This window comes from Chaetodon auriga, chromosome 1, assembly GCF_051107435.1.
Source record: "Chaetodon auriga isolate fChaAug3 chromosome 1, fChaAug3.hap1, whole genome shotgun sequence".
Taxonomy (NCBI): Eukaryota; Metazoa; Chordata; class Actinopteri; order Chaetodontiformes; family Chaetodontidae; genus Chaetodon; species Chaetodon auriga.
The window spans coordinates 949,180-975,706 of record NC_135074.1 but is presented as its reverse complement, the minus strand read 5'-3'; the positions used below and the strand labels follow the sequence as shown (position 1 = coordinate 975,706).

Sequence of the window (26,527 nt, the reverse complement as noted above, 5' to 3'; positions counted from 1 at the left end):
CACAATAACATGTCCAACAGCAGGTGGTGTTATAATCAATGTAAGTGCATTTTGGCTTGTAACTTATGGTGTAAGATAGCTGTCAAAAAGATGTGTCCATAATTTAATTATTCGTAGTTAAGAACAATTTGTATGTCATAAAAGTTGTTTTACACAAAATTCTGCTGTCATATACGTGAGTCTGTGAAATTGGGTCGGGTTAGGATTGTTTTTATGTGAGTATGAGTCTAAAAGCTGTGAATACAAATTCAAGTTTACGGGTACAAGTCGAAAAGTGCTGAAATGACGTCACTGAGGTCACAGTCAAGTCGCAGGGGAAGGTAATCGATCCGCGTTTCCTCAAACTGCACATGCGCATGTCCCCGAGGCAAACATGGAGGGCAACGCCGCCAGCCCTGGAGAAACATCACGGGTAATGTCAATAATAACGTGCAAAATTGAACCATTTTATACAATATACATTTCTTGGACTCACACACTTATTGCTTTAGCTTGCAAGATAAAGATACTTACATACCGAAGAAGCTAGCTTAGTGCTATCATTACTGGGATTAGAAGTTGGCCAGTGCTAATTAGTTAGCACTAAACGGCATAATATGAAACATATAATGTCACCCCCCAAAAATGCACTGTCCCTATATGTTCATAATTTTCGACCAGAGCATTAACAATCAAGCCAGATTTGGGATGAGTTAACATGAACTAGTAACTTTGTGTAAAGTTAACACGGAAAGAGTGAGAAGGTTGATATGGAGAAATAAACCCAGACATGATGAATCATCCCGCTTATTGCATGGTTTACTACGAGTGAAATTATCAATTTCACTCGAAAATCAGTCTGCAATCATACATCTCCAAGTTATCCATCTGACCAGTTGTGTTCAGATTTCTTTACAGCCTACGTCACTTCCACTACACTGTCAAAGGGCCCCACACACAGTTATTACGTGTTACCATATTTGTTTCACACTGGCTAACAGCTAGCTAACACAACAAAAATGTTTCAAGAACTAATATACATGTGCCAACTGGTAAGATTGACAGGACAAAATCATTTGCAACTTGCAAGTCAGCACAGGACAAGATGAAAAAGGAACTTGTACTCCACACACATCAGTGCGCCTCTCCATTTTTTTCAAGCATTGGTGCGCTGGAACCAAAGCAACCACCATGTCCTGCATTGTTGAGGTATGTTCCTGTTACAGTGGCTTGCAAAAGTATTCACCCCCCTTGGCATTTTTCATGTTTTGTTGCCTAACAAGCTGGAATTAAATTGGATTGTTTGAGGGTTTGCATCATTTCATTTACACGCCTACAACTTTGAAGATGTTTTTTTTTTTTTTTTTTGTGAAGCAAACAACAAATAGGACAAAATAACAGAAAACTTCAGTGCATAACTATTAACACCCCTAAAGTCAGTACTTTGTACAGCCACCTTTTATGGCATTACAGCTGCAAGTTGCTTTGGATAAGTCTCTATGAGCTTGCCACATCTTGCCACTGGGATTTTTGCCCTTTCCTCAAGGCAAAACTGCTCCAGCTCCTTCATGTTGGGTGGTTTTTGCTTGTGAACAGCAATCTTCAAGTCTGACCACGGATTCTCAATTGGATTGAGGTCTGGACTTTGACTAGACCATTCCAACATATTTAAATGTTTCCCCTTAAACCACTCAAGTGTTGCTTTAGCAGTCATTGTCCTGCTGGAAGGTGAACCTCCGTCCCAGTCTCAAATCACAGGCAGACTGAAACAGGTTTTGCTCAAGAATATCCCTGTATTTAGCACCATCCATCTTTCCCTCGACTCGGACCAGTTTCCCAGTCCCTGCTGCTGAAAAACACCCCCACAGCATGATGCTGTACCATGTTTCATTGTTTGGGATGGTGTTCTTGAGGTGATGGGATGTGGTGGGGTTGCGCCAGACATAGTGTTTTCCTTGGTGGCTGAAAAGTTCAATTCTTGTCTCATCTGACCAGAGCACCTTCCTCCATACATTTGAGGAGTTGCCCACATGCCTTTTGGCAAACTTAAAATGTGCCTCTTTATTTTTAACACTAAGTAATGGCTTTTTTTCTGGCCACTCTTCCATAAATCCCAGCTCTATGGAGTGTATGGCTTATTGTGATCCTATAGACAGATACTCCACTCTCTGCTGTGGAACTCTGCAACTCCTTCAGGGTTACCTTTGGTCTTTGTGCTGCCTCTGATTAATGCCCTCCTTGCCTAGTCTGTGAGTTTTGGTAGGCTGCCCTCTCTTGGCGTGTTTGTTGTGGTACCATGTTCTTTCCATTTGAAAATGATGGATTTGATAGTGCTCCAGGGGATCATCAAAGATTTGGATATTTTTTTATAACCCAACCCTGACTTGTACTTCTCAACAACTCTATCCCTGACTTGTTTGGAGAGCTCCTTGGTCTTCATGGTGTGACGCCTCTTGCTTAGTGGTATTGCAGCCTCTTCTGCCTTTCAGGAAAGGTGTGTTTACACTGACAGATCATGTGACACTTAGATTGCACAAAGGTGGACTTCATTTCACTAATTATGTGACTTCTGAAGTTAATTTGTTGCACCAGAACTTTGTAGGGGCTTCATAGCAAAGGGGGCGAATAGGTGAATACATATGCACATGCCAATTTTCAGTTTTTTATTTTTTTTTAAATTATTTTTTGTATATATTTTTCTCATTTCACTTCACCAACTTAGACTATTTTGTGCAGATCCATGAGATAAAATTCAGATTAAAAAACATTTAAATTACAGGTTGTAATGTAACAAAATAGGTAAAAAGCCAAGGGGGGTGAATACTTTTGCAAGGTACTGTGCATCTTTTTTTGGGATGCATCAGGATGCATTAGCCTAACACTACAAAACGTGGTCACATGTATCCCCGTCCACCTCAGAGAGTTGCTCAAGTGATCAGATCCCAATGCATCTTGGTGGCTGTTTACACTTTGTATTTGTGCAAAGCAGAGCAGAGGTTGGTTTAGCAGAGGTTTTGTTTTGGGCAAAGACCCAGCAGGGTGAGACGACCTCCTGAACATCCCTCTCCGTGGACAGTCACCAAAAGCGGTGGTGCAGGAAGACAAGTGTTACATTCACACCAGGTGACCGGTCAAGTGGGTGGAGTGAGCCCACTGAATATCAGAATGAGTCAAATGTTATTGGAACCTTTACCTGGGTGGGACTGGTTTTGCTAGGCTTAGCAGGCATGGGACTCAATTGTCGGCAATGATGCAGGGATTGAAGGATGGGATCTGTCTCAGAACTGGAGTTATCAGCAGTGAACCTGTACGGTGAATGTAAACCTGAACCAACCATAAAACAAGGTCCAGATGACTTTCTGGGAGTTCAGACATTAGTGATCAGGGTGTGGGAGTGTTTTTACTGCACCGTCCAGCGTGACGCCATTCTTCAAAAACCAACTGCCAAGGGTTCACAGTTCAGAATGTCTTCATTTCTCTCTGCACGAGACATCTTATGAGATAATAATGTGCATGGATGGAGTTTTTGATCAGAGGGGGAAAGCCCAACACCTACCCTAGTGGTGTCAGAAACATCCACCTCCACAATGACATGGAGCTCTGGGTCAGGTTTAGTGGAGACCAGCATGGAGATGAAGCCGTGCTTGAGCTGCAGAAATGCTGACTCTGCCACAAGGGTCCAGCAGAATGGAGATGAGGTGGAGGTGAGAATGGTGAGTGGTGCTGCCAGATGGCTGTTGCAGCTGTAAAAATGAGCAAACCCAAGAAAGTGCTGTAGTTACTTCAGGTTGGTGGGTGATGACCTACTGCACTACTGCAATAGTACAAAAAGATAGGAGAATTAAATGTGCACTCTTAAACATCAGATCTCTCTCAACTAAAGCTGTATCAGTAAATTATTTATTATCAGATTACAAGATTGATTTATTTTGTCTGACTGAAACCTGGCTGTCATCAAGAGTATGTTAGCCTAAATGAGGCTATTCTCCTGAGTCACATTAATACTAAAATTAATTAATTTTGCCTGGACCTGGCAAAACCTGGAAAACACTACAGCCAATTTTAATTGTCATAGTGTACCATGCTCCTGGTCTATATTCTGCATTTTTATCTGAAGTTTGTGAGCTTTTATTTAGTTTTGTCCTTAAAACTAAAATTTTCATGTGGACGTTGATAATGATAGCCTTTGCATCATTTATCTTATTACTTACTTCTTCTGTCAGAGTATACATAAACCCTCACAAGCTTAGTCTCTCTGCACTGACTTTTAACCACACCCTCTACCTTGTTCTGGCATATGGCATTGAAAACCAAACCATTTTATAGTCTCTTCACAAAATCCTCTTTTATCAGAATTTTTTCACAGTTTTTAATTCCCATTACCAAATGACATGCCATTAAGCAAAAATTCTAAATTCTTACACCTGATGGCTGTCTGATAGAGTTGTAGCTAAATTTAAGGAAATGATTCAGTCAGCATTTAATTCAATGATATGTCTCAATATAACATAACTCCTATGATAACTTTAGTCCTTCCCAAATTGATCATCTTGTTGATGATCACAAACTTCATAGGCTCACAGCCAATGACACTCAACTGTATTGTCCCTCTAAGAAAGAAGACAATAGGAGGTTGACTCCATGGTATACCTGAAAAACATTGTAAAAATTTGAAAGGAAATGGCATTCCACTCATATGGAAAAATGTGGTTTAGTCTGGCAAGATGTAGTCTTAAAAGTCTGGCAGAGAGTCATAACTTCATTAAGCCATGTATTCCTGTAGCCCTTAACAGTAATGCCTTCATGAGCTTCTTTAAAAATTCCAATATAAATATAAAAGATAAAATTCCGATTATTAGCAACACAGGAGAAATAGCTATTAAACCTGCTGCTTTTCTCCCATTGACCTTCACTAAGTAACTTCAATGATTTGTTCATCTTAGCCATCAACCTGTCTCTTTGACCCCATCCCAACTAGGCTGCTTAAAGGTCCCATATTATGAAGCTTTTTCAATAAATTACATAGATTAAATTAGATTCAACTTTATTGTCATCGTCAGAGTGCAACACAGAGACAACGAAATGCAGTTTAGCATCTAACCAGAAGTGCAAATAGTCAAATATCCAAAAAAATATAAATACACGTAAATAGTGTGAGTGCCATGAGGTATAAACAGTATATACAGTATAAACAGTGTAAACAGTATGAGGTAGGTGCAGGTAGTGCAAATGATTTCTATTAAACCATAAAAACATATGCCACACAGTATGTTAACAGGTGACATGTACATGTATGGATGAGCTCACCGGGGGGCGCAGGTGGGCAAGGACCAGCCACTCCAGGGCCTTCATGAGGTGTGATGTTAGGGATGTGGGGTCTTTGGCACAGGTACCTCGCAGGACGTCTTCCAGAGGCGTGGCACCCTTCCTAGTCTCAGGCTCAGGTTGAACAGATGTCCAATGATCCCGCTCAGCTGATCAGAGCAGGATCTGAGGAGCCTGGGACTGAGACTGTCCGGTCCTCCAGCCTTCCTGGTCTTTAACCTCCTGAGCTGATTCCTTACCTGGAGAGGTGTGAGGGACAAGTTGGAGCAGGGGGGCTCGAGTGTCTTGTGAAGTGGATGGGGGGCTGGGAGGAGCAGTGGGGGGTGGCGTTGATTGAGGTGAGCTGAATACTGGGGGGGAGTTTGGCTCCTGGTGGCCTGAGATGGTTTTCAAGCCTCTCCAGACTCCCCTGGTGTTGTTCTCCTGCAGCTGTTCCTCCATTCTCTTCCTGTATCTATCCTTCCCTCCCTGATATTCCTTCTTAGCTCCCTCTGAACAGTTTTCAGCTCCTCTTTGTTTCCTGACTTGAATGCCCTCTTCTTCTCCTTTAAATGAGCCTTAATGTCAGGATTAATACAAGGTTTGTTGTTTGTTCGGACACGGATTCATCAAGCCAGGTGAAACCTATCCTGGATAAGTATGTGCATGTGGCTTCCTCAAATAGACCCCGCCATCGATCACAGATTCACCGATTCACCATGGCAACTAGAGCGGCATACTTTTCCCCGTCGGAGGCAGAAATTCTCATGGAGGCTTACGAGGAGGTGAAGGACCAAATTAAAAAGAAAGGCAACACCGCCACAGTTATAAAACAACAAGAGGAAGCATTGCAGACCGCCTGAATGCATAAGTAGCAAACAAACACACACTCACTGCTCCGCTGAAACCATCACAATTACAATCCAAATAGTTAATTTACATCTCCGAAAATGTAGTTATACTCTGATTATGAATCATTTGAAATTGTAAGTGAAATTGACTGCAGATGTGAGTGACATTGTGTAAATGTAACTCATGTATGTTGTTTTATTAGCAAATATAAAAGTGTGTGTGTGTATATAGATTAAACATGGCTGGGACATGGCAGCAAGTCAAGATTAAATACAAGAACATCTTGCAGAATGGTAAGTGCTCTGACTAATACTTAAGAATGCACATTAACCACTTACATCATAGCTGTGTCATGAATGTCATTCTATTTATGAAGTTGTGATAATGAGATTTTGTATTGACAGGTGAATTCTCTGGTGTCTTGCTGGGGGACAGGGGGTATGCCTGCCAGCCTTTTCTCCTGACACCGTACACAGACCCCCAGGAAGCATAGCAGGCCTACAATCATGCCCATGCCAGGACACGGGCCAGGATTTAAATGACCTTTGGCCTCCTGAAGGCACGCTTTCATTGTCTCCATGACTTACGGGTCAGCCCTTTGAGGGCATGTGACATCACTGTGGCCTGTGCTGTCCTTCACAATGTGGCCTGCCTGAGGAAGGAGAGTGCCCCCAGAGTGCCATCACACATGGACTGGGACAATCCTGCCATCTTGCCTGATGACGACAGTGGTCAGCTGGTCAGGGACCAATATGTGTTGAATTACTTTAGTTAACATGCTTTAAATTTCAGTTAAATATGGCCTGCATTGGCAGAGACGCATGCTGTGAATTTCATTTTAATATGTCCTGCATTGGCAGAGGAATTTGTTTTTTTTTTTGTTTTTTTTTTCAATTTAGATTGATTTGGCCTCTTATGTTTGTGCTGTATACCGTGTGTATACGAGCTTGCAGTGAGGCTACTGCATCCATTCATTTGTCTGTTCATTTGTTGTGTACGGATTTGTCCTGCATTTATTTCAGCGTGCAGACATGTGGGGTGTTTTATATACAGACCTTTGAATGTGTATTTATTCTTGTGTTGTATAATATGCTTTGATTCTGTGCTTTCTATCTTGTATGTGTCACTGTGTGACTTCAGTTTTGAAAGGAACTGATACTTTGATTTATCCTTATTCAATAAAGGAACATCATGTTACTCTTTGATGTGTATTTATATTTATATTGGATGTGTATTTTATATCTAGTCTATGGGAAACTGTCTATCTAATGATTGCAACATCATCTAAAATCATCATTTATCTACAAAGATTGAAATTAATGAAATCAGTTAAAATTGAAATTAATGATGCTTAGGTTTTGTGTTAATGTTTAAATAATGACAGTGGATCTAGTTGAATGTGATAACAATGTGTAGTGGGCAGTGGAATAACTATTGGTTTCTGTTTGTGATGACTGCTGACTGAGATAAGGGATGAGATTAAATAGATCCTGGAACTTAGCCTGGTCTGGAGCAGGCTAGCTCCACAGAATAAATCTCCATGGTAACTTATCCCATAACATATGCCACTTTCCACTACCCCTGCTTTTGTGCAACCGGATCACGGATAAGTTGAGCCAGGATAACCAACATATCCTGGCTTAATCCCATATCCTAGTTTTGTGCAACGGGCCCCTGGTCAACTTTAAGGGACGCACGGGACAACTCACTCTTCTTTCCTCTTTATTTTAATCCTCATTCAGTGTCAGTTCACATCCACTTCTTCTTCTCTTCTTCTCTAAATTTCAGTTAAGTAAGAGTAATTAGGTTGATAACCTTTAACAGAACAAAGAAAAATACACATTATTTCACAAGCTAAATATCATCACTTTAAAGTAGAATTACTTCCAAACCCATCTCTGGTACTATATCATCTCAAACAATATCCTAGGGGCTTTAACAAATGAGGACACAGTAAAAAAAACTATACAACAAAATTTAATATTCCTTATACTGCCCATCAACATCAAATTACTACCAATCAAATTATGTTTATGAGTCACCAGTATCAAACATGAATATGCAAAGACCAAATGTAAATAAGCTAAACAATTAATATGTTTAAATAATATTATTAAGCAACAAATACTCTCAACATAACTCAGAGATAATTATGAGTGTTGCTTATTTCTTGCACATCAAGTCAGGTATTTTTCAACAGAAACACAAACTCACAAACTCAAAATCAGTGTTTTTCAGTGATTCAACCATTTTAATTCCATACCAGTAGTGTCTTTGGTTGAACCGAGAGCAGAACAGTCCTTCTCCAGTGTCTTCCTTTGTTTGCTGAGAGGCAGCACAAGTGAGATGATGAGTAGAAGGCTGTCTGTGAAGGAGGTGTTTCCACTCCCACAGTGGTGCTCTGATGAACCATTCCCACCAGAAATTGAAGGTGGAACGTTGGTTCCAGCCAGCCTTGTCCTCTTTCACAGTGCCAATATTTTATATTTAATATATTATCTGAGTTTTGACTCAACAAACACAATTGGGTGAAGACCTGTTAAATTAACACACAATGTCACAGTCCAGCATAGCACTTACCTGTGCTGCAGCTCTTCAACCACGCCCCATACCTGCCTATCTGCACACATAGCCAATGAGAGTTATCAGGAGGGTATTTAAGCCACGCTGTCATTCTTCCCAGTTGCCAGATTGTCTTTGCGCCATGCCAGACTCTCCAGCGTTCTTGTCCAGACTGATCTCCGGTGTCCGACCTCGCCTGTTCCCGACTACTCCTTCTGTCCTAGCCCTGTGTCTGCGGGTGTGCAGATCTTACCACCTCGGTGGTTTCAAAGAGCATTTTCCTCCTCCGAGAGTGGTTTCAACCACGCCGAAATCTGTCTGTGATTTTCGCGTTCGATCCGCTCTCTTCACACTAACTCCCTCTGAGCCGGCTCTCTGCTCAGTACGGCACATTGTTGCTCCGGTTGTCCATTTCCCCTATTCCCTGTAAATCGGCCGGTACTGCAATTGGGTCCTCCACTAGCCTGTTACAGTACAATCTGGCCAGACATGGACCCAGCACAACCGGTCCCTCCTGAAAGCCACTTAGATTGGTTAGAGAGCGCAATCCAGCGGCATGAGGCCATGATGGCAGCCATGTCTGCGTCCCATGAGCGGACTATGGGGGTCCTCGCTGCGCAGATTCAGCGGCTGGTGGAAGCGCACGAGCGACCGGCAACGACGGGGGCGTCGTCATGCGCCGATGCTGCCGCTGCAGCTGCTGCTGTACCTGTCAGTCCTGAGCCCAGAGTTAACCCTCCTGAGTGTTATGACGGGGATCCCGAGACGTGCAACGCCTTTATCACCAGTTGCTCGATCTTCTTCTCACTGCAGCCTCAGACTTTTGCCGCTGAACGGACCCGGGTGGCATTCGCTGTGAATCAGCTGACCGGGAGGGCGTGTCTATGGGGGACAGCGGAGTGGGACACACCTGAACACACCTGCCTGCGGATCTTTCCAAGCCTTCGCTGATGAGCTCCGTAAAGTGTTCGGCCGAGAGTCCCGCTCCGCCGATACAGCTCGCACGCTCCTGAGTTTGCGCCAGGGCGCGCGATCCGTCGCCGACTACTCCATCGACTTCCGCACTCAAGGTCGCCTGAGTGACTGGAATCTGGCTGCCTTACGGGACGCTTTCCTTCACGGGTTAGCAGAGTATATAAAGGATGAGCTCGTCTCCTACGACCTGCCAGCGACTCTTGATGGCGTCATTGAACTGGCAGCCTGGATCGACAACAGAGTTCAGGCTCGTCGCCGGGAGAGACGCCAGACCACCGCGATTCACCGCAGCCCTCCGCGCTACGGGGGAGAGTCCGCCGGCTCCACCCCCACCTCTGCTTTCATCACTTCGCCGTCCCTTCCTGCCGAAGCTCCATAGCCTATGCAACTGGGGCGTACCCGTCTGCGCGCTGAGGAGAGACAGCGCTGTCGCCAGGGGAACCTCTGCCTGTACTGTGGGGAGGCAGGACATTTCGTAGCCAGATGCCCAGCAAAAGAAAGGGCTCACCAGTAGAGGGGGGAGTACTAGTGAGCCGCACCTCTGCACAATCCTCCTCCATTTCGTCACGCCCACTGCTCCAGATGCAACTCCTGCTGCCAGGCTCCGCCCACACTTTGGCTACATTCGTGGACTCTGGGGCTGCGGCAGAAGGATGGTTCCCTGAGACCCTGCATAGACTTCTGCGGACTCAACGAGATAACCGTGAAGAACCGGTACCCTCTTCCTTTGATCTCCTCGGCCTTCAAACTCCTGCAGGGGGCCGCCGTGTTCACCAAGCTGGACCTCCGCAATGCCTACCACCTGGTCAGGATCCAGGAGGGAGATGAATGGAAAACAGCCTTCAATGCACCCACTGGGCACTACGAGTACCTAGTGATGCCATTTGGCCTCACTAACGCCCTGGTTGTTTTTCAAGCCCTTGTCAATGATGTTCTTAGAGACATGCTGAATAAATTTGTCTTCGTATATTTGGATGACATTCTCATCTTCTCCCGGACCCGTGATGAACATGTGCACCACGTCCAAGCGGTTCTTCAGCGCCTGCTGGAGAACTCCCTCTTTGTCAAGGCTGAGAAATGTGAATTCCACTCGCCCTCTGTCACCTTCCTGGGGTACATCATTTCCCCTGGGAGCATCAAGATGGATCCTGCTAAAGTCTCGGCTGTGACGTCCTGGCCTGTCCCCACCTCTCGTAAGGAGTTACAGCGCTTCCTGGGCTTTGCCAATTTCTACCGCTGGTTCATCAGGAACTACAGCTCCGTGGCGGCTTCCCTGACAGCCCTGACGTCGGTGAAGGTGGGGTTCCAGTGGACTCCAGAGGCAGCTAAGGCATTCCAGTCCCTGAAAGACCGGTTCACCTCCACACCCATCCTGCAACTGCCAGATCCTGACCGCCAGTTCGTGGTGGAGGTGGATGCCTCGGATGTAGGGGTGGGGGCTGTCCTGTCCCAGCGCTCCCCCAAGGACCAGAAACTACACCCCTGCGCCTACTTCTCCTGCAGGCTCTCCCCGGCTGAGAGGAACTATGACATCGGGAACCGGGAGTTGTTGGCAATGAAGTTGGCCTTGGAGGAGTGGCGCCATTGGTTGGAGGGGACCAAGGAGCCATTCCTAGTGTGGACAGACCACAAAAACCTGGAGTACATTCACTCAGTGCGGAGGTTGAACTCCCGGCAGGCCAGGTGGGCTCTTTTCTTTACATGATATAATTTTGTGCTCTCTTATCGTCCAGGTTCACGTAACGGCAAACCAGACGCTTTCTCATGACAAGGAGGAGGAGAGAGTTCCCCAGGAGCCCGCCTCGATCCTGCCTGCTTCCTGTCTGGTGGCCCCAGTCCTCTGGGGAATAGAGGAGAGAGACCGGGCTGCCAGCGAGGACCAGCCAGGTCCTAGTACTTGCCCTCCAGGGCTCCTGTTCATTCCCCCCGCGCTGGGGCTGGATGTACTCCAGTGGGGCCACGCCTCAAATTTGTCTTGCCACCCAGGAGCGCACAGGACATGTGAGGTGGTCCATCGGAGATTTTGGTGGCCTACACTGGAGGAGGACACTCGGCAGTACGTCCGGGCATGCGCTGTCTGCAATCAGAGCAAACCTTCGCATCAGGCACCTGCTGGCCACCTCCATCCTCTCCCCGTTCCCTATCGACCCTGGTCCCACATCTCTTTGGACTTTGCCACCGGATTGCCCCCCTCCAGTGGCAACACAGTAGTGCTGACGGTGGTGGACAGGTTCAGCAAGATGGCGCACTTCGTCCCCTTTGGCCAAGCTCCCTTCAGCCAAGGAGACCGCTGAGCTGATGCTACACCACGTCTTCTGCCTACATGGTCTCCCCAGGGATGTGGTGTTAGACCGGGGCCCCCGGTTCACCTCCATTTTCTGGAGGAAGTTCTGCAACCAGTTGGGAGCAATGGCCAGCCTCTCCTCCGGGTTCCACCCCCAAAACCAACAGCCAATCAGAGCGCATCAACCAGGAGATGGAGGTGGCTCTTGGTTGTGTGGCATCCCGCAACCCTTCGTCATGGTCCCAAAAGCTTCTATGGGTGGAGTATGCGCACAACTCCCTAGTTAGTTCGGCCACCGGGATGTCCCCTTTCCAGTGTGTCTACGGCTATCAGCCTCCATTGTTCCCCAGTGAAGAACAGGAGGCCTGCTGCCCCTCGGCCCAGTCATTCGTCCAGCGCTGCAAATGCATCTGGTCCCAGGCCCGCAATGCCCTGTTACGAGCTGTAGAGCGCTACTCTGCCCACGCCAACCGCCGTCGCTCCCCTGCACCAGAGTACCAGGTGGGGTAGAAGGTCTGGCTGTCCACCAAGGACCTACCCCTCCGGGTTGAGTCTCGCAAGCTGGCATCACGATTCATCGGACCTTTTTCCATCCAACGGGTCATCAACCCCACTGCAGTAAGACTCAACCTACCCCGGTCCATGCGCATCCACCCCACGTTCCATGTCTCTCGCCTGAGACCCTGTAAGAACAGCCCCTTGCCCCCTGCTACGCCTGCTCCACCACCACCACGCATCATCGAAGGAGGTCCAGCTTACACAGTCAAGAGACTACTGCGCTCTCGCCTACAAGGCCGAGGAATCCATTACCTGGTCAACTGGGAGGGACATGGCCCGGAAGAAAGGTCCTGGGTACCCGCCCGGCACATCCTGGACCCCGACCTCATCAAGGACTTCCACCAACGCCACCCTGATCAACCCACCATTGCCGGGATCCGGAGGAGAGGCAGAAGAGTGCAGTCCCCAGAACCATCTGACAGTGAAGAGGCAGACCTGGTGAACCCCTCTCCACCCAATCCCTTTCCCACCCACCACCTGCTCGAGAAGGACAACGGGACAGTGTCTGAGGAGTTCTGAGCCCCCAGCCTGGACTGTGTTTGGGATGTCAGGAGCCGTCCCTTGAGGGGGGGGTTCTGTCACAGTCCAGCATAGCACTTACCTGTGCTTCAGCTCTTCAGCCACGCCCCATACCTGCCTATCTGCACACATAGCCAATGAGAGTCATCAGGAGGGTATTTAAGCCACGCTGTCATTCTTCCCAGTTGCCAGATTGTCTTTGCACCATGTCAGACTCTCCAGCGTTCTTGTCCAGACTGATCTCCGGTGTCCGACCTCGCCTGTTCCCGACTACTCCTTCTGTCCTAGCCCTGTGTCTGCGGGTGTGCAGATCTTACCACCTCGGCGGTTTCAAAGAGCATTTTACTCCTCCGAGAGTGGTTTCAACCACGCCGAAATCTGTCCATGATTTTCGCGTTCGATCCGCTTTCTTCACACTAACTCCCCCTGAGCCGGCTCTCTGCTCAGTACGGCACATTGTTGCTCCGGTTGTCCGTTTCCCCGTATTCCCTGTAAATCGGCTGCAATTGGGTCCTCCACTAGCCTGTTACACACAAGGACTTTGTTGAAAAGCGTGATAAGTCACAAAATGAAAGAAAAGGTAAACTAAGCAAGGTAAAAAATGTAAGAAAAGTAACTGAAGAAAATATGCATAAAAATAATGTTAAGCAGGTAAAATGTGCACTGGAAGAAATTCTTTGTTTGTGTGAAGAAGCAAAAATTGCACACAAACAAAATACACGGTTTGCTGTAAAAATGTTGGTTGAAAATGGTTTCATTGATGGTATAAAAGAATGGTTAAAAAATAATGAAAACAGTGGTGACATGGTTGATGATGTTCAACCAGAGGACAGCATATCGTTTCCAGCAAACGTTCTCACCAGAAAAGCACCTATAGCTGTAAAAGCAGCAGCAAAAGTGGTCACACAACAGCGTCTGCCTACATTGAAGCAGAGGCAGAAAAGGCTGCACTTCTTGCTAGAGCTGCAGCTTTAAAGGAAACACATGCTCTGGAGGTGCAAGAAGCAGAGCATTCTTATATTATTTTACCCTATTTTATTTACTTTACTTATTATCTTATGAACTTCTTTTCTTTTAACTGTTTAATTTATTTTTTTTTAATTCCAGTGTTTCCTCTGGGGGTCCTCCACACTGAGAGTAGTGTCTGGCTGCTGCCGGGGGTGCTGTCCTCGGGCCCCTTCGGGCTGGTGGGGGGGCTCCCTACCTTGGTGTGGGGACTCGCCGGTATGTCAGGGTCGGGGGGGCCCGGGTGCCGGTGCCCCCTGTGCTCATAGTCCGTGATAACTCCTCTCGGTGTGGACGGCCCCAAAGGTGGGATTCTCCTCAATGCTCAGTGCCTTGCCGTGTCTCGTTACTCCTGCTACTGTCTGTGGTGAGAATGTCTGTGTGTGTGTGTGTGTGTGTGTGTGTGTGTGTGTGTGTGTGTGTATGCATGTATTTGAGGGTGTGTGTTAGTACATATGGAGGGTGGGAGGGTTGGGTTTTTGGTGTTGTTCTGTTCTTATTTATAGTGTTTTTAACTCTTGTAAAGCACTTTGTGTTGCATTATGTATGAAAAGTGCTATATAAATAAAGTTTGATTTGATTTGATTTGATTTGATATATAGAGAAGGCTCTGGCCTGGCCTGCAGTGAAGTCAGAGGATGTCAAATCTCTACAAGTCTTTCTCTATTCCTGCATGGTTGTTGTAATGTGATGGAGGAGCTTCACTATATGCAAGAGCTCAACATGCCAACCAACATGACAGCAATCATGGCAAAGCTACCATTCAAATTCAGAGAAATGTGAAGGACAAAAGCACACGAGGTCTTGGAGAGACATAACCGTAGAGCTCGCTTTAAAGATCTGGTTTCATTGATTGAATGGCAAGTTAACATCATTTCTGACCCACTCTTTGGGGACATCCAGGACAGGCCAAGCAGTTCTCCTGCACGAAAGTTCAGGCCAGAGTCACCCCCCTGAAACAAATAACCATTCCCCGTCTGGAGCTTACAGCTGCTGTCCTGGCCGAGCTGATCAGATGCTGAGAGCAGAACTGGAGCTGCCATTGGAGAAGTCAACTTTCTGGACTGACAGCACCTCAGTGCTCAAATACATAAAGAATGAGGACAGACGTTTCCAAACGTGACTCAAACATTGTTAGCTGAGGATCTTTTGGACGCTGAAATTGCCATCATTCGCTACAGTCAGCAGAAAAAGTTTAAGGTGGAGATTGCCGCCTTATCAGCTGGAAAATCTATACCAAAGGGCAGTTCTATTTACAAACTGGACCCATGTCTGGAGGACAGACTGGTAAGAGTTGGTGGACATTTGAGTAGAGCAGCTTTGCCCAAAGAAACAAAGCATCCACTCATCTTGTCCAAAGATCAGCATATTTCCACACTCATATTAAGACATATGCACCAACAAGTGGGTCACAGTGGAAGAAATCGTACACTCTCAATGCTGTGAAAGAAGTTCTGGATAACAAGTGCCACTTCAGCTGTGAGAAAAATCACATCATAGTGTTACTTCTGTAGACGGTACAAGGGGAGGCTTGGCAGACCTACCTAAAGAAAGGCTTCTTCCTGATCTCCCTCCCTTTACAAATGTGGGAGTGGATTATTTTGGGCCTTTAGAGGTGAAGAGAGGTCAAAGTCCGTACAAGCGTTATGGTGTCATCTTTACCTGTTTGTCAAGCAGAGCTGTTCATTTGGAAGTAGCTCCCTCTTACCACCACCTATCATCCCTGTACGAACATGAGAGCATGAATAAATTGTACATTGACACACGATTGCTTTGAATGACAACCATAAAAATTGGGAAAAGGATATCCCAGAGTTGATTTGCTCAGAATTCTGCATTCCAAGAAACAATTGGTGTCTTGCCTGCTGAGTTGCAACTGGTAAGGACGCAGAAAAGTCTGGTGGATAAACTTGTACAAAAAGGTGCTCTTACTCCAGATTCTCCTCTTTACGACATTGCCCATCAGTTGAAACAGCTGTATTCTAGGGCAAAAGAAAGTGGTGAGAAAGCACATAACAACAGTTAAGGAACTACAAAAAAGAAAGATGGGATTTTTGTTTTAAAGCTGAAGTCCAATGCTAAGGACAAATTCATGACCAAGTTGGTTGCAAAGTGAAGAAGCCCTTACCGAATGGTTACTCAGCTAAGACCCCTAAATTCAAGTTGTAATGGAGGAAACTGGCAAGGATATTGAAACTGAATGTCTACAACATGAAACTGTTTTATCCCAGTGCTGAGGATTTGGAGAGCCAGGAGAGACAAAGGATTCTGGATATCCTTCATGAGTGGCAAAGAATTGCAGACTGCTCCCGTACTGCACAGAAGAGGATTGATAACACCTAAGAGGGAGTGGGTGATAATTGCTGACATGTGAGGGGAGTGTATGAAGGAGAGAGGAGAGACACATTGCAAAGGAGTGTAGCATGGCTGAGCCAAATCTAAACTACAAGCCAAATAAGTTTAGATCCATAGTGATTCTTGTTTATTTGGAGTAATAGCAAGTTATGAGTGGAGTGAAGATACCCTTAACTGCATCAAATGCTAGGACGACCATGTCCGGCAGACACCAAAGATTTGTATCATTGTTATTTTTTTGCGTTTTGGGCTCCGGTGACGTTTGATTAGAACTGCTCATTACCTGCAGAAACTATTGGATCTTCTTTCTGAATTGGAGAAGCTTTTGCCTTCTAATGCTGAAGACTGTCCAAGACACAATCTTCTTTTTCCTCATTACTGTGCTAAGGGGAATTAACCCCTTTTCTCTCGCCACTTTAAGAACATGGAACTGTTCCTGTGTCAAACATTAACTTTTCTCCCACACCAGACTCTCCCCTATTGTCAATACACACTCCTGTCTCATCAATTTTTAGAGTGAACTCCACAGGTCTCAACAAAAAAAGGTGGATATTGTGGTGCTTCTTTTTAGTGAACCCCATGATCTTTCCTTTAGCACCACCATAAGGACAAATATGAGACTGTTACATTGGAAATATTGTAATGAATTTGATTTTGATACTGATAATGATTATGAAAGGATAGAAAACATGAGTCCAATCCTGTTCTGATGGGGATTCATCATTTCTATTTTGGACAGTCTCTTGTATGATGACCCTCAGGACAAAAGCTCAACTCTACACGAAAGATAATGTGTTAAGCTAAATATTACATCAGCACAGTCATGCTCCTCTTGGGACAAACCCTTTTGATTTTTATAACCTCATGGTCTTCCTTCTCACCTGCCCCACTAATCTGTTTTTTTTTTTTTTTTTTGTCATTTAGCACTTATTTCCAGAAATGTAACATCGAATGCAATATTTGTATGCATTTGTATGAATGTAATATTAGAATTCTTGTGTTGTTATTTATTTTGTCTTATTTTGCTTATTTTGTATTAATTATCAATTCATTGTCTCTGCACTTCTGACAGTCATGTTTGTGTTTTGGGTGTAATTAGCATCGTAGTCTCTAGGAGTTGCCAGCAGAGACTAACTGAGACTTCTATTGTTATAATAATTACCACACATGGGGTTGAAAGTTTTAAATCATTAGTTTGTGGACCTTTGAACTCAGATTCTCCTTGCCATCTTCCAGAAATTATTGTATTTAATATAATTAACTGGCAAATAGATTGTTTACAGCATAAAGTAAAAGATTTTTTTAGGCTTGACATGTATATGAGTTAATGTGGCTTCGGGTTAAGACTCAGACCATGAATGGCAATATAAACCAGAGCAATGTCTCTTGCATATAAAAGACAAGCTTAGTGATTCTTTCTCTTTCTCTTTTCTCAAAAATATTAGAGAAAAACTAATGTATATGATTTGAAAAACATGTTTTAGAAATTCTAAATTTATTATTTGTTTTAACCAGACAACTATTTCCACCTTAATAAACATTAATTTCACACAGTGACCCTGCTTTGAATGTTTTTTAATCATGACTAAAACAATTCCAAAATCTTTTATCAAATTAAACATCAAACAATGCAAACAGTTGCAGGGTTGCATTCAGTATAGCATACAAGACACTCACATCGAAACTTCTGGATATTTAAATAACCAAATAAATACAACAACTATACTACTGCAAGAACACTAATGGCTTGGCATAGGAAAAGTAGTACTTGTTTTAAATTTATTAATCCATTGCAGTTTATTTTACCAACATCCTGGTCCTCTTCTACAGGTAGGTAGCAAAGTCTTTTTCTTCCTCCTCAGTTCACTGAAGCAGTTTACCCTGAGATTCTTGTTGTGTTCAAGGGAACACTTGAGGAAATCCCATGCTTGTTGTCTGTTCTAAACAGAAAGACTTTGTTTTTGAATAGCAAACAATCATTATAGGCAGAATGTCTGTTTTATTACATTTTTAGAGCTTGTTCTTATGGCTTCCTACAATCATATAGTGCAACTAATATTGTAGCATTTTTTCCTCTGTCACCTTGTATTTATTCTAAAAGAAGCATAATGTCAAACACATGTCTCCTTGTGTACTGTAGGATATGTTTTGGAGAGAAAGAACAAGCACACTGTTTGTTCAGTAAATATGAAGGTTGTTCCTGAGAAGACAGGATGGAACATTATACTCAATACAGGTCTCATTCTCCACTACGTACGACACTGCACTTTTGTTCAGTCATGTATGACAGGACAGTGCTGGAAGGATGTCGCAGACTGGGTGCAGAGTGACTGAAAATGCAGGCAGTTCCTGGTTTTACAACATGCAGGGAGGAGTGCACAGTTTCAGGCTTCAGACAGATTAGAACACCCAAGAACACATGCAGTTGCTGGTGTCTCAGAGCTGGTCTCATCTCTTGTGGAAGCTAGGACTGTGAATGATCTGAAAGAGCTTTCCAAACGAGTCCATTGTGTTCACAGGTTCCTCTGTTTGGTCTGTGCTCTGTCCTGTCTGGTCCAGGACATCCAGTCCAGTGTATGAGGCCTGATCCAGGGTGCTGATCCGGGGGAGGAACTGGGCTAGAGCCGGTATGCCTCTGTCTCGACCCTGCATCCTCTGGCGGTAATTTCCCAGACTGAGCAAGGCTCCATGTCTGTCAGAGACATAGATGTTGTACCCATTCGGCAAAATCTGCTCTCTGAAGGCACAGTCATCTCTGCTGTAGGTGTGCTGGAAATGATGGGAGATGTTCACATGTAAAAATGTCCATGCTCGACAAATACTGAGTTTTTGAGATGATATGGAATTTAGATGATCCTTGTGAGAAAATTAGGTCTCTGTCAGGACTGGATTATCAATAAAACAAAGCAGGACTGCACCTAGGGCCCCAAAAATATCCAGGCACACCTGTGACAAATTACTTAATTCAATTAATTGCAATGTTGTTTGGGATCATATTGACTTTGTTTGCTATGACTTTCCATGCATCTCTATTGTCTGCATTTGTCAGTGTGGTAGGACAGTGTCATGTTTTCTTTGACGTATTAATCTAAGCAGACTTTCCACTTCTTCCATTTTTGTTTTCTTTTTGTTTCCATTTCAGCCAAATTGCTATAGTTTCATGCCTATGTATCTACTTACATATTATAAAGATATTAGATTGTTGCTTGTTTTACATATTAAATGCTATAATGGAAATTAAATACTTATATACCTCACACAATTTGCATGTAAAAAAAATATCATTACCTATGTTTTATATCACTTAATGTGTATATCATGTAATGTATCACTCAAAAATGGTATCACTTTAAGAATTAAAGCAGGACTGTCCAACCACTGAAAGAAGTAATCATACATTCTTCCTCATCAGTTAAAAAGTTAAATTCACAACTAATAAAACATACCTATGCTCACTTGAGTACACTTAGGGCTTTTGTTGTTGCAACTGTACTTGTTCCAGTATGGCTAACTGTGGCAAATGTTAGCTAATATTAGCAAACTTTGGATCGATATTGCTCTATGACAGACATTACTAGGTCAGTTTGCTGACTTTATGACTTTTCTATACTTGTGCTGCTGCTAAATATTTTTTAGCATTTCATGGCATTGTGTAGTTGTTATTTGTGAACACAGGGGCCACTGTTCAGCAAAAATGACATTGTCTTGTTTTAACAAAGGTCAGATGTCAAGTTTTCAGATATAGGACCATTTTATCAAAAAAAAAAAAAAAAAAAAAACTATACTAAACAAAAACAAAACATAACAAAACAAAACAACAACAAAAAAAACATACGTAAATGTTGCTGTAAGTTCTTCGAGGGCTGTTTACTTTGGCCAAAAAGAGAAAGCCAGAGGCCAAGGTTGTTGTTGCTGCTGGGTCTTTTCATTCAGGTTTTTCACTTTGCAAACACGTCCTACCCTTCACCACACCGGACAAAGGTTGATGAACTGGTCCTCTGTTTGAATGAATGCCTGACTGGCCTGCAGTGTTTTCTGAACATGGACGGTGATTAACAGCATATGAAAAGGAGCAGGAGACCTGAGGTCAACAGTACCAACAGAAATCTTTCTTGAAGTTCCTTGAAAAGCTTCTTAATAAAATTGACTATATATCCAATTGTGGAGAAACATTTCTTTTTTATTAATCTGCAGTTTTGTAAAAATACGGTTTATCAAGAGATCACCGTTGTTACACAGTTACTATTTGTAACAATAGTTAACGGTGAGCAAGCAATAATTAATAACATGGTGCGATTTATATTTTCGTAGTCTTATTTTATGAGATGTGTAGGTGTAACATGCTCAATGGTTTATCTATTTATTTATTTATGTATGGAACTCAAAATAGCCACAATTAATGAAATTAATTTGAAAAGCCTATAAATTGCTGAAGATGAACGTGGGCTTGTTGCTGAAGTTTTTCCTCTTAAAGCACATATAATATAAATATATAAATATTGAAGAAGTTAAAGTGAAATACTTAAGTAGAAGTGCAAAAAGTAGAATTTTCAGTCAAAGTCACATTGCTGAATGGAGTTAAAAATATCAACTTAAGTTTTAGTTCAGAATGAAGTTCATGCATCAGTTGAAGTGCTAAAAAGAGTTGAATATTTAGTTTTAAACACTTTAAACACTAAGAGGAGTTTAAGTGTCAGCTGAGGCTTGAGATATAAAAGCAGTTGAAGTGTCAAATATTTGAGAGTTGGAACCTTTGGGGCATTCAATCTGCCTCTTGTGTTGCTAGTCATATACAACCTGTGAGGGTCGAAGACTGATGGGAATGGAGTTCATTCAGCAGCTAAAAACTGAAATACCAGATAAATAACAATATTAGACTGGTTTTTAAAACATCTAACATTTATATCTAGACATAATGTAGTCAACCGCGTGAGACACTGTTGGCAAGGTTATGTTCCCAGTCTGGATTTAGTTATTTTTGTTATTACAGATGTCATTGCAATATTGAGGTACAGGTTCAGCTTTGAGGAAATTGACCAACTTTAGCTTCCTAGCACCTGTTACCTGTGGTGCAACGGCAATGTAAAAATAGAAACAGAGAGAGTATGCCTCTCGCAAAACAGCAACTCACTTGTTGAACTTAGCAAGCAGTGGAAGTGTGACAGGTGATGGGTGAAAGGTAAGGAGAAAGGGATTGGTGAATTAAAACTAATTTTGAAGGGCATTATGAAATAAAACCAAACTCCCATAAAACTATGGCAATAAGAATGACAGTCACATTAATCTTATTATTAATTTGGCTATTTTATTTTCATTCGGTCATTAAATATCAAGTTATTGAATAATTGAATAATTATTTTATTTATCATTTTACTGCATTTATTTATCTGTGTTATCTTATATCTGCTATTTTGATGTTCATGTGAGCCTTCTATATTCTGATATTTGAGATATATATTTTTTTGACTTAAGTTCTTTTCATTTAACATGTGTTAAATGTCAGTTAAATATGCTCTGAAGTTTTTTGTTTTTTTAAACGTTCAGTTTTAGCTGCATACGTATTTTTTTTGCAGTTGTAAATGTTAGATTATATGCTTAACTATTAGATAACATTAACAATATAGTTAAGATTTAGCCATTATAATAATCATTTTGCAGTGGTAATCAGACAAAATCATAGTTTTTTTTTTTCATTCTATGACACATGACCTGCCATAATAATTACTTTTGACTACATAGTATCTTTTGCCATTTATTTTCACGTCATTAGTAACAGATATGGAAATGAACTGACAATAGGTTGTCACCTCGTCCTGTGAAATCCTTACCGATGAGTATAATCTTCCATCACCTTCTATGCAGAGAAACCGTGCGGTTGCTGCTCCTCTGATGGCAACACAGCCTGGATCCACTGGACGGATCTCCAGCAGGCCTGCAGTTCAAATCAATCCTCAGAATGAAAAATCCCACCAAGTCATCTCCAGTCATCAATGTGATTTACCGACAAGCATCAGAGTTCGCATCTTCTTATGTCTATGTTTCAAAATGCTTGACTTACTGTACAGAGTTTGGTCCACAGAGCCTTGGATCTGTCCATCCCCACTAATCAACAGGTGCAATCCTGGTCTGGCAGAGTACAGGTGCCTGAGCCGGACCACCTGGCTCCAGCTGTGGGCGATGTGGGGCCCCTGGTCTGATAGAGGCGTGCCAACAACTCCAATAGAAAAAAACATATTGGCAATGGATACAGTGACCACGAGCAGTAGCATGATTCATCAAATCAGGTGTAAGTTCTCTGCTGCTGCTCCCCCCAGTTGGCTGTATGAAGTGAGTTAGTCTCATCCTAACCCAGCCTTATAAATGTGGCCCTTATCAGCTACAGATAACCCCTTTCCAAAATCCAGTTCCCAGAAGCAGACCACAACACACCCCTGCAGGATATCCAACTGAATCATAGCTCTCTGTTGGCCCCAGACGAGCCCACACGAGCCCTTTTCATGTCTGTATGAACTTCATTCAGAACTCTAGCAATTCAGAAGTGTTATATATCGGTTAAAATACACTTATAAATACACTTTCTAAAGTGGCTGGAAATTTGACATTTTGCTACTCTTAATAGCTTTGTCCTTCATGGGGAAGTATTGTTCAAGAAGACAAATTTCAAATTCAGAAACTTAGTTGATTAGAGGTACTGCTTGGTAAATAAAATGCATGCTGAATGTACCATCAGCACTGCATGATTCAGTCAAGGTCATAAACATATATATATAGTTGTTACTTTATAAGTGAGGAAACATACACTTAGAATGGAGTTTGGCACTAACTCTGAATGCAGGACATGACTTACAGGGGCTCTATAGAACACTCAAGTACACCTCCTGGAGGGAGGGAAAATGTCTCCCTCTGGCATACCAGTAGGCTACGTGCACACCACATAGAGTAAGGTGAATGGGCTGAGTCATCTGTAGGTCATCTATGAATCTTTAAAATCAGATACAAAAAGTAGTCATGCACCAAACTTTTGTGATAGTATTGCAACTATTGTACTGCTACTACTACTACTACTACTACTACTACTACTACTAATAATAATAATAATAATAATAATAATAATAATGTTATTATGATTATTTTAAATAGTAGTAGTAGTAGTAGTCTAGTAGTGCAGTGGTGGAATGTAGTTAAGTCCGTACAGTTACTCAAGACTGGTTTACAGCTCTCAGGTAGGCATACTTGTACTGAAAGATTTCATCTGATGCCACTTTGTACTTCTACTCTGCTACAATTCTAAGGGGAATGTTATATTTATATGTTATTATATGTTACATCCAAAATGTGATGAGCTCATAAAATATGTTGCATTATTATTGACCAATTACAATAAAACTGCTACGTAAACAGTAATGCATCAGTATCAACAATTCAATATTATAATACAGCCTCACATTCAGTAGTTTTATTTTCACATTTTAAGAGAATTTCAATGCAGGACTTGTAATGGATAAACATGTAACACACTTTTACACTGTGGTTTTGCTCCTTTAAGTTAGGCAAAGGATCTGACAACAGCAGCAGTATTAATTGAGGTAGCAGCAGCAGCAATAGTAGTAGTAGATAAAAGTATTAGCAGTAATCTTGTTTGGGATGTAAAGCAGTCTGGCACAAGGAACAGTTTTAGCTCAAGTTAAAAAAAAAAAAAAAAAAGAACTGTGGCTTATGCCTATAAACTGCATGTGTCTTGTATTGATGATCATGTTGCAAAATTATGTTACATAAAGTGCTACAAAATGTACTCTGTCAAATTGCACATTTTTTATTTGTGGATAGGTTAAAGTCTACAGATTGGTCTGAATCCAAGCAGAGCTGTGAGACTGGGTCACTCCACACTAAAATAACAGACTTCTTTCCGCTCTTATCACGTTCTGGCCTGTGCTTCCGCTGCCCAGCCTTTCATTTACATACAACCAAGTTAAACTGTAATGGAGAGCAAACATCACCATTCACCAAAATGCAACCTGAGGCCCAGACTTTAAAAGCTTATCGTTGGTAAGTTTTTAAAATTAATCCCCTCTGGGGGAAGATGGTGTTACTGCCTATGTTGACAAATGACTTTTCCAGCAGTATAGCCTCTGGCACTAGATGGCAGCCTAAAACAGGAATTATCTTTTAAAGCCAACTTTAATTTTATATTTCTTGAACACAGCACAGTTGATCCAAAAAACTGTACAGAGAAAGAGATTACTAGAAGTACAATGAATGAAGATGAGCAGACAGAAACTGCAATATACACACCCACAGTCACACTCCCACAGAAAGGACACAGTTAAAAGGCAACAAGTGCAGAAGATAAAGGAGCAAGAGAGAAAGGAAGAAGAAAATAGAATTCCATAAGAAGAAAAAGAGGAGGAGGAGGAAACAGAAGGAAAAGTCAGAGATAGTCAGTGATGGTGCAGATCAAGATGGGTAAAGAGGAAAGAGTAGGAAGAAATGGAAATGAAGAATTATTGTTATGCTTTGCCAGGTATTATATTGGGCAGAATTTAGACACAGCCCAGGGCCAACAGGCTGAATGTGCATGCCATATAAAATTAGAGCATGCCCTTAAGTGTGGTTGTGTAGGGCCTTTAAATAAAGGATTTAGGACTCAACAGCATTATGTCAGGCCACACACCTGGGCTTTTGTGTGCAGTGGATGTTGCAGCCATGCTAGCAACTCACCCACAGCAATCATATATGCCTATGCTGATTTCCTGCTGATGTGCATGAGAGTCAGACTGTCTTTTATATGTTAACAAAACTCAAGTATAGGAAATGGGAAGTACATCAACTAGTGTCACTGATTACTCATTACAAATTTAGACTTTCTGTTTTGCAGAGACACACAAGTCCATTGCTGGGCCTCTTCCTGACCTTAGCAGGTTGAAGAGCCATGCAAAAACTTTGACTTCCTATCCAGGCCTTTGGTCTGCACTATGAGAATTTTTAACCTTTGGTTGACTGTGGAAGTTGACAGTGTATCTTACCAACAGCCACCTGTGAAAGCATGCACATAAGTCATCATAGAGATGCTCCACCATTCTCCTCACTCTCCTCACTTTCCATTCTCCTAATCCTCAGGAAGATTACAGGCTTGACAAGACCCTTAAAGGATGCATGCATGTCCTCAGTAAATATGACAAGCTTCACATACAATCTTTTCAGGTCACCTTAGACACAGCTCAGAAAATTGAAGAGGCAACAAGAGAGCAGAGTGGCATTTCTGAGTGGCAAACGCACAAGTCAAGAATGACTCCCTCCAGGTTATGGAAGGCTTGCTTTGTTAGGGGGCTGTCTTCAGCAAAGAATCTGGCTGGGTATCATTAGAGGCATAGTACCTACAGCTGAAATGATAAGGGGACTGAAGACGGGGATGGTGGCAATGATGAAGTTTGTCAGGATGAAGAATATAAACCCCTGTGGCCTTGTGACACACCCTGATGCCCCATGCATCCTCCCCTGATGGCAAGGTGTTTGACCCTCTTGACCAGCCAACTTTTGGTTTAGTTGAATTTATGTTGTGTAATGTGCCAAGCTTTGCAGATTGCAAGTGCATTCATAAGAATGGCTTACCTACATTGTAGATGCAGCATGCCTACTACTGGCAAATTCAAGGCCAGCTTGTCACTTCAGGCTTGGTGTGCCATGATTTTGTGGTGTGTTCACATGAGGACATGTTAACATGGGATCACAATTCAGACAGACTGGTGACTGGTTCTACTATTATGTATATATGCAAATGTGCAGAGCTTTTTAGGAAAGACATAGCTAGATGAAAATTTCAACAGTGGTGGAATGTAATTAAATCAGATCATCAATCCTCTTGTTTTTCCTGGGACTCTTATGAATTTTACCCTTCTTCTTCCTGCTGAGATCCCATTTAAATATTTTCAGTCTCAGAATTCTCAGACAACTCTTACGTTACCTGCTTCTGAGATATAGTTGTGTGTGTCAGTACTGTGGCTGCAATCAACTAATGGCCTTGGTTTTGCCTGTACTGTCCCCCTTGTTCACCATAAGATCCAGGAGTGGAAGTGACTCCTTCAGTAATAACTGGTGTTGTAACTTATTTATCATTGTCTAGTTTCATGAGAACAC

The 26,527-nt window shown here is 42.8% G+C and overlaps 1 protein-coding gene across 1 annotated transcript; it reads right to left on the bottom strand.

Annotated features, from left to right (window-relative positions):
- Nucleotides 1-18,841: 18,841 nt before the first annotated feature.
- On the bottom strand, nt 18,842-22,662 carry fgf19 (fibroblast growth factor 19). Its single transcript, XM_076739297.1, has 3 exons — nt 22,452-22,662; nt 22,222-22,325; nt 18,842-19,162 (listed from the first exon to the last, which is right to left on the bottom strand). Exons 1-3 carry the CDS (start codon nt 22,660-22,662, stop codon nt 18,842-18,844), a joined length of 636 nt encoding a protein of 211 aa, XP_076595412.1.
- Nucleotides 22,663-26,527: the final 3,865 nt, after the last annotated feature.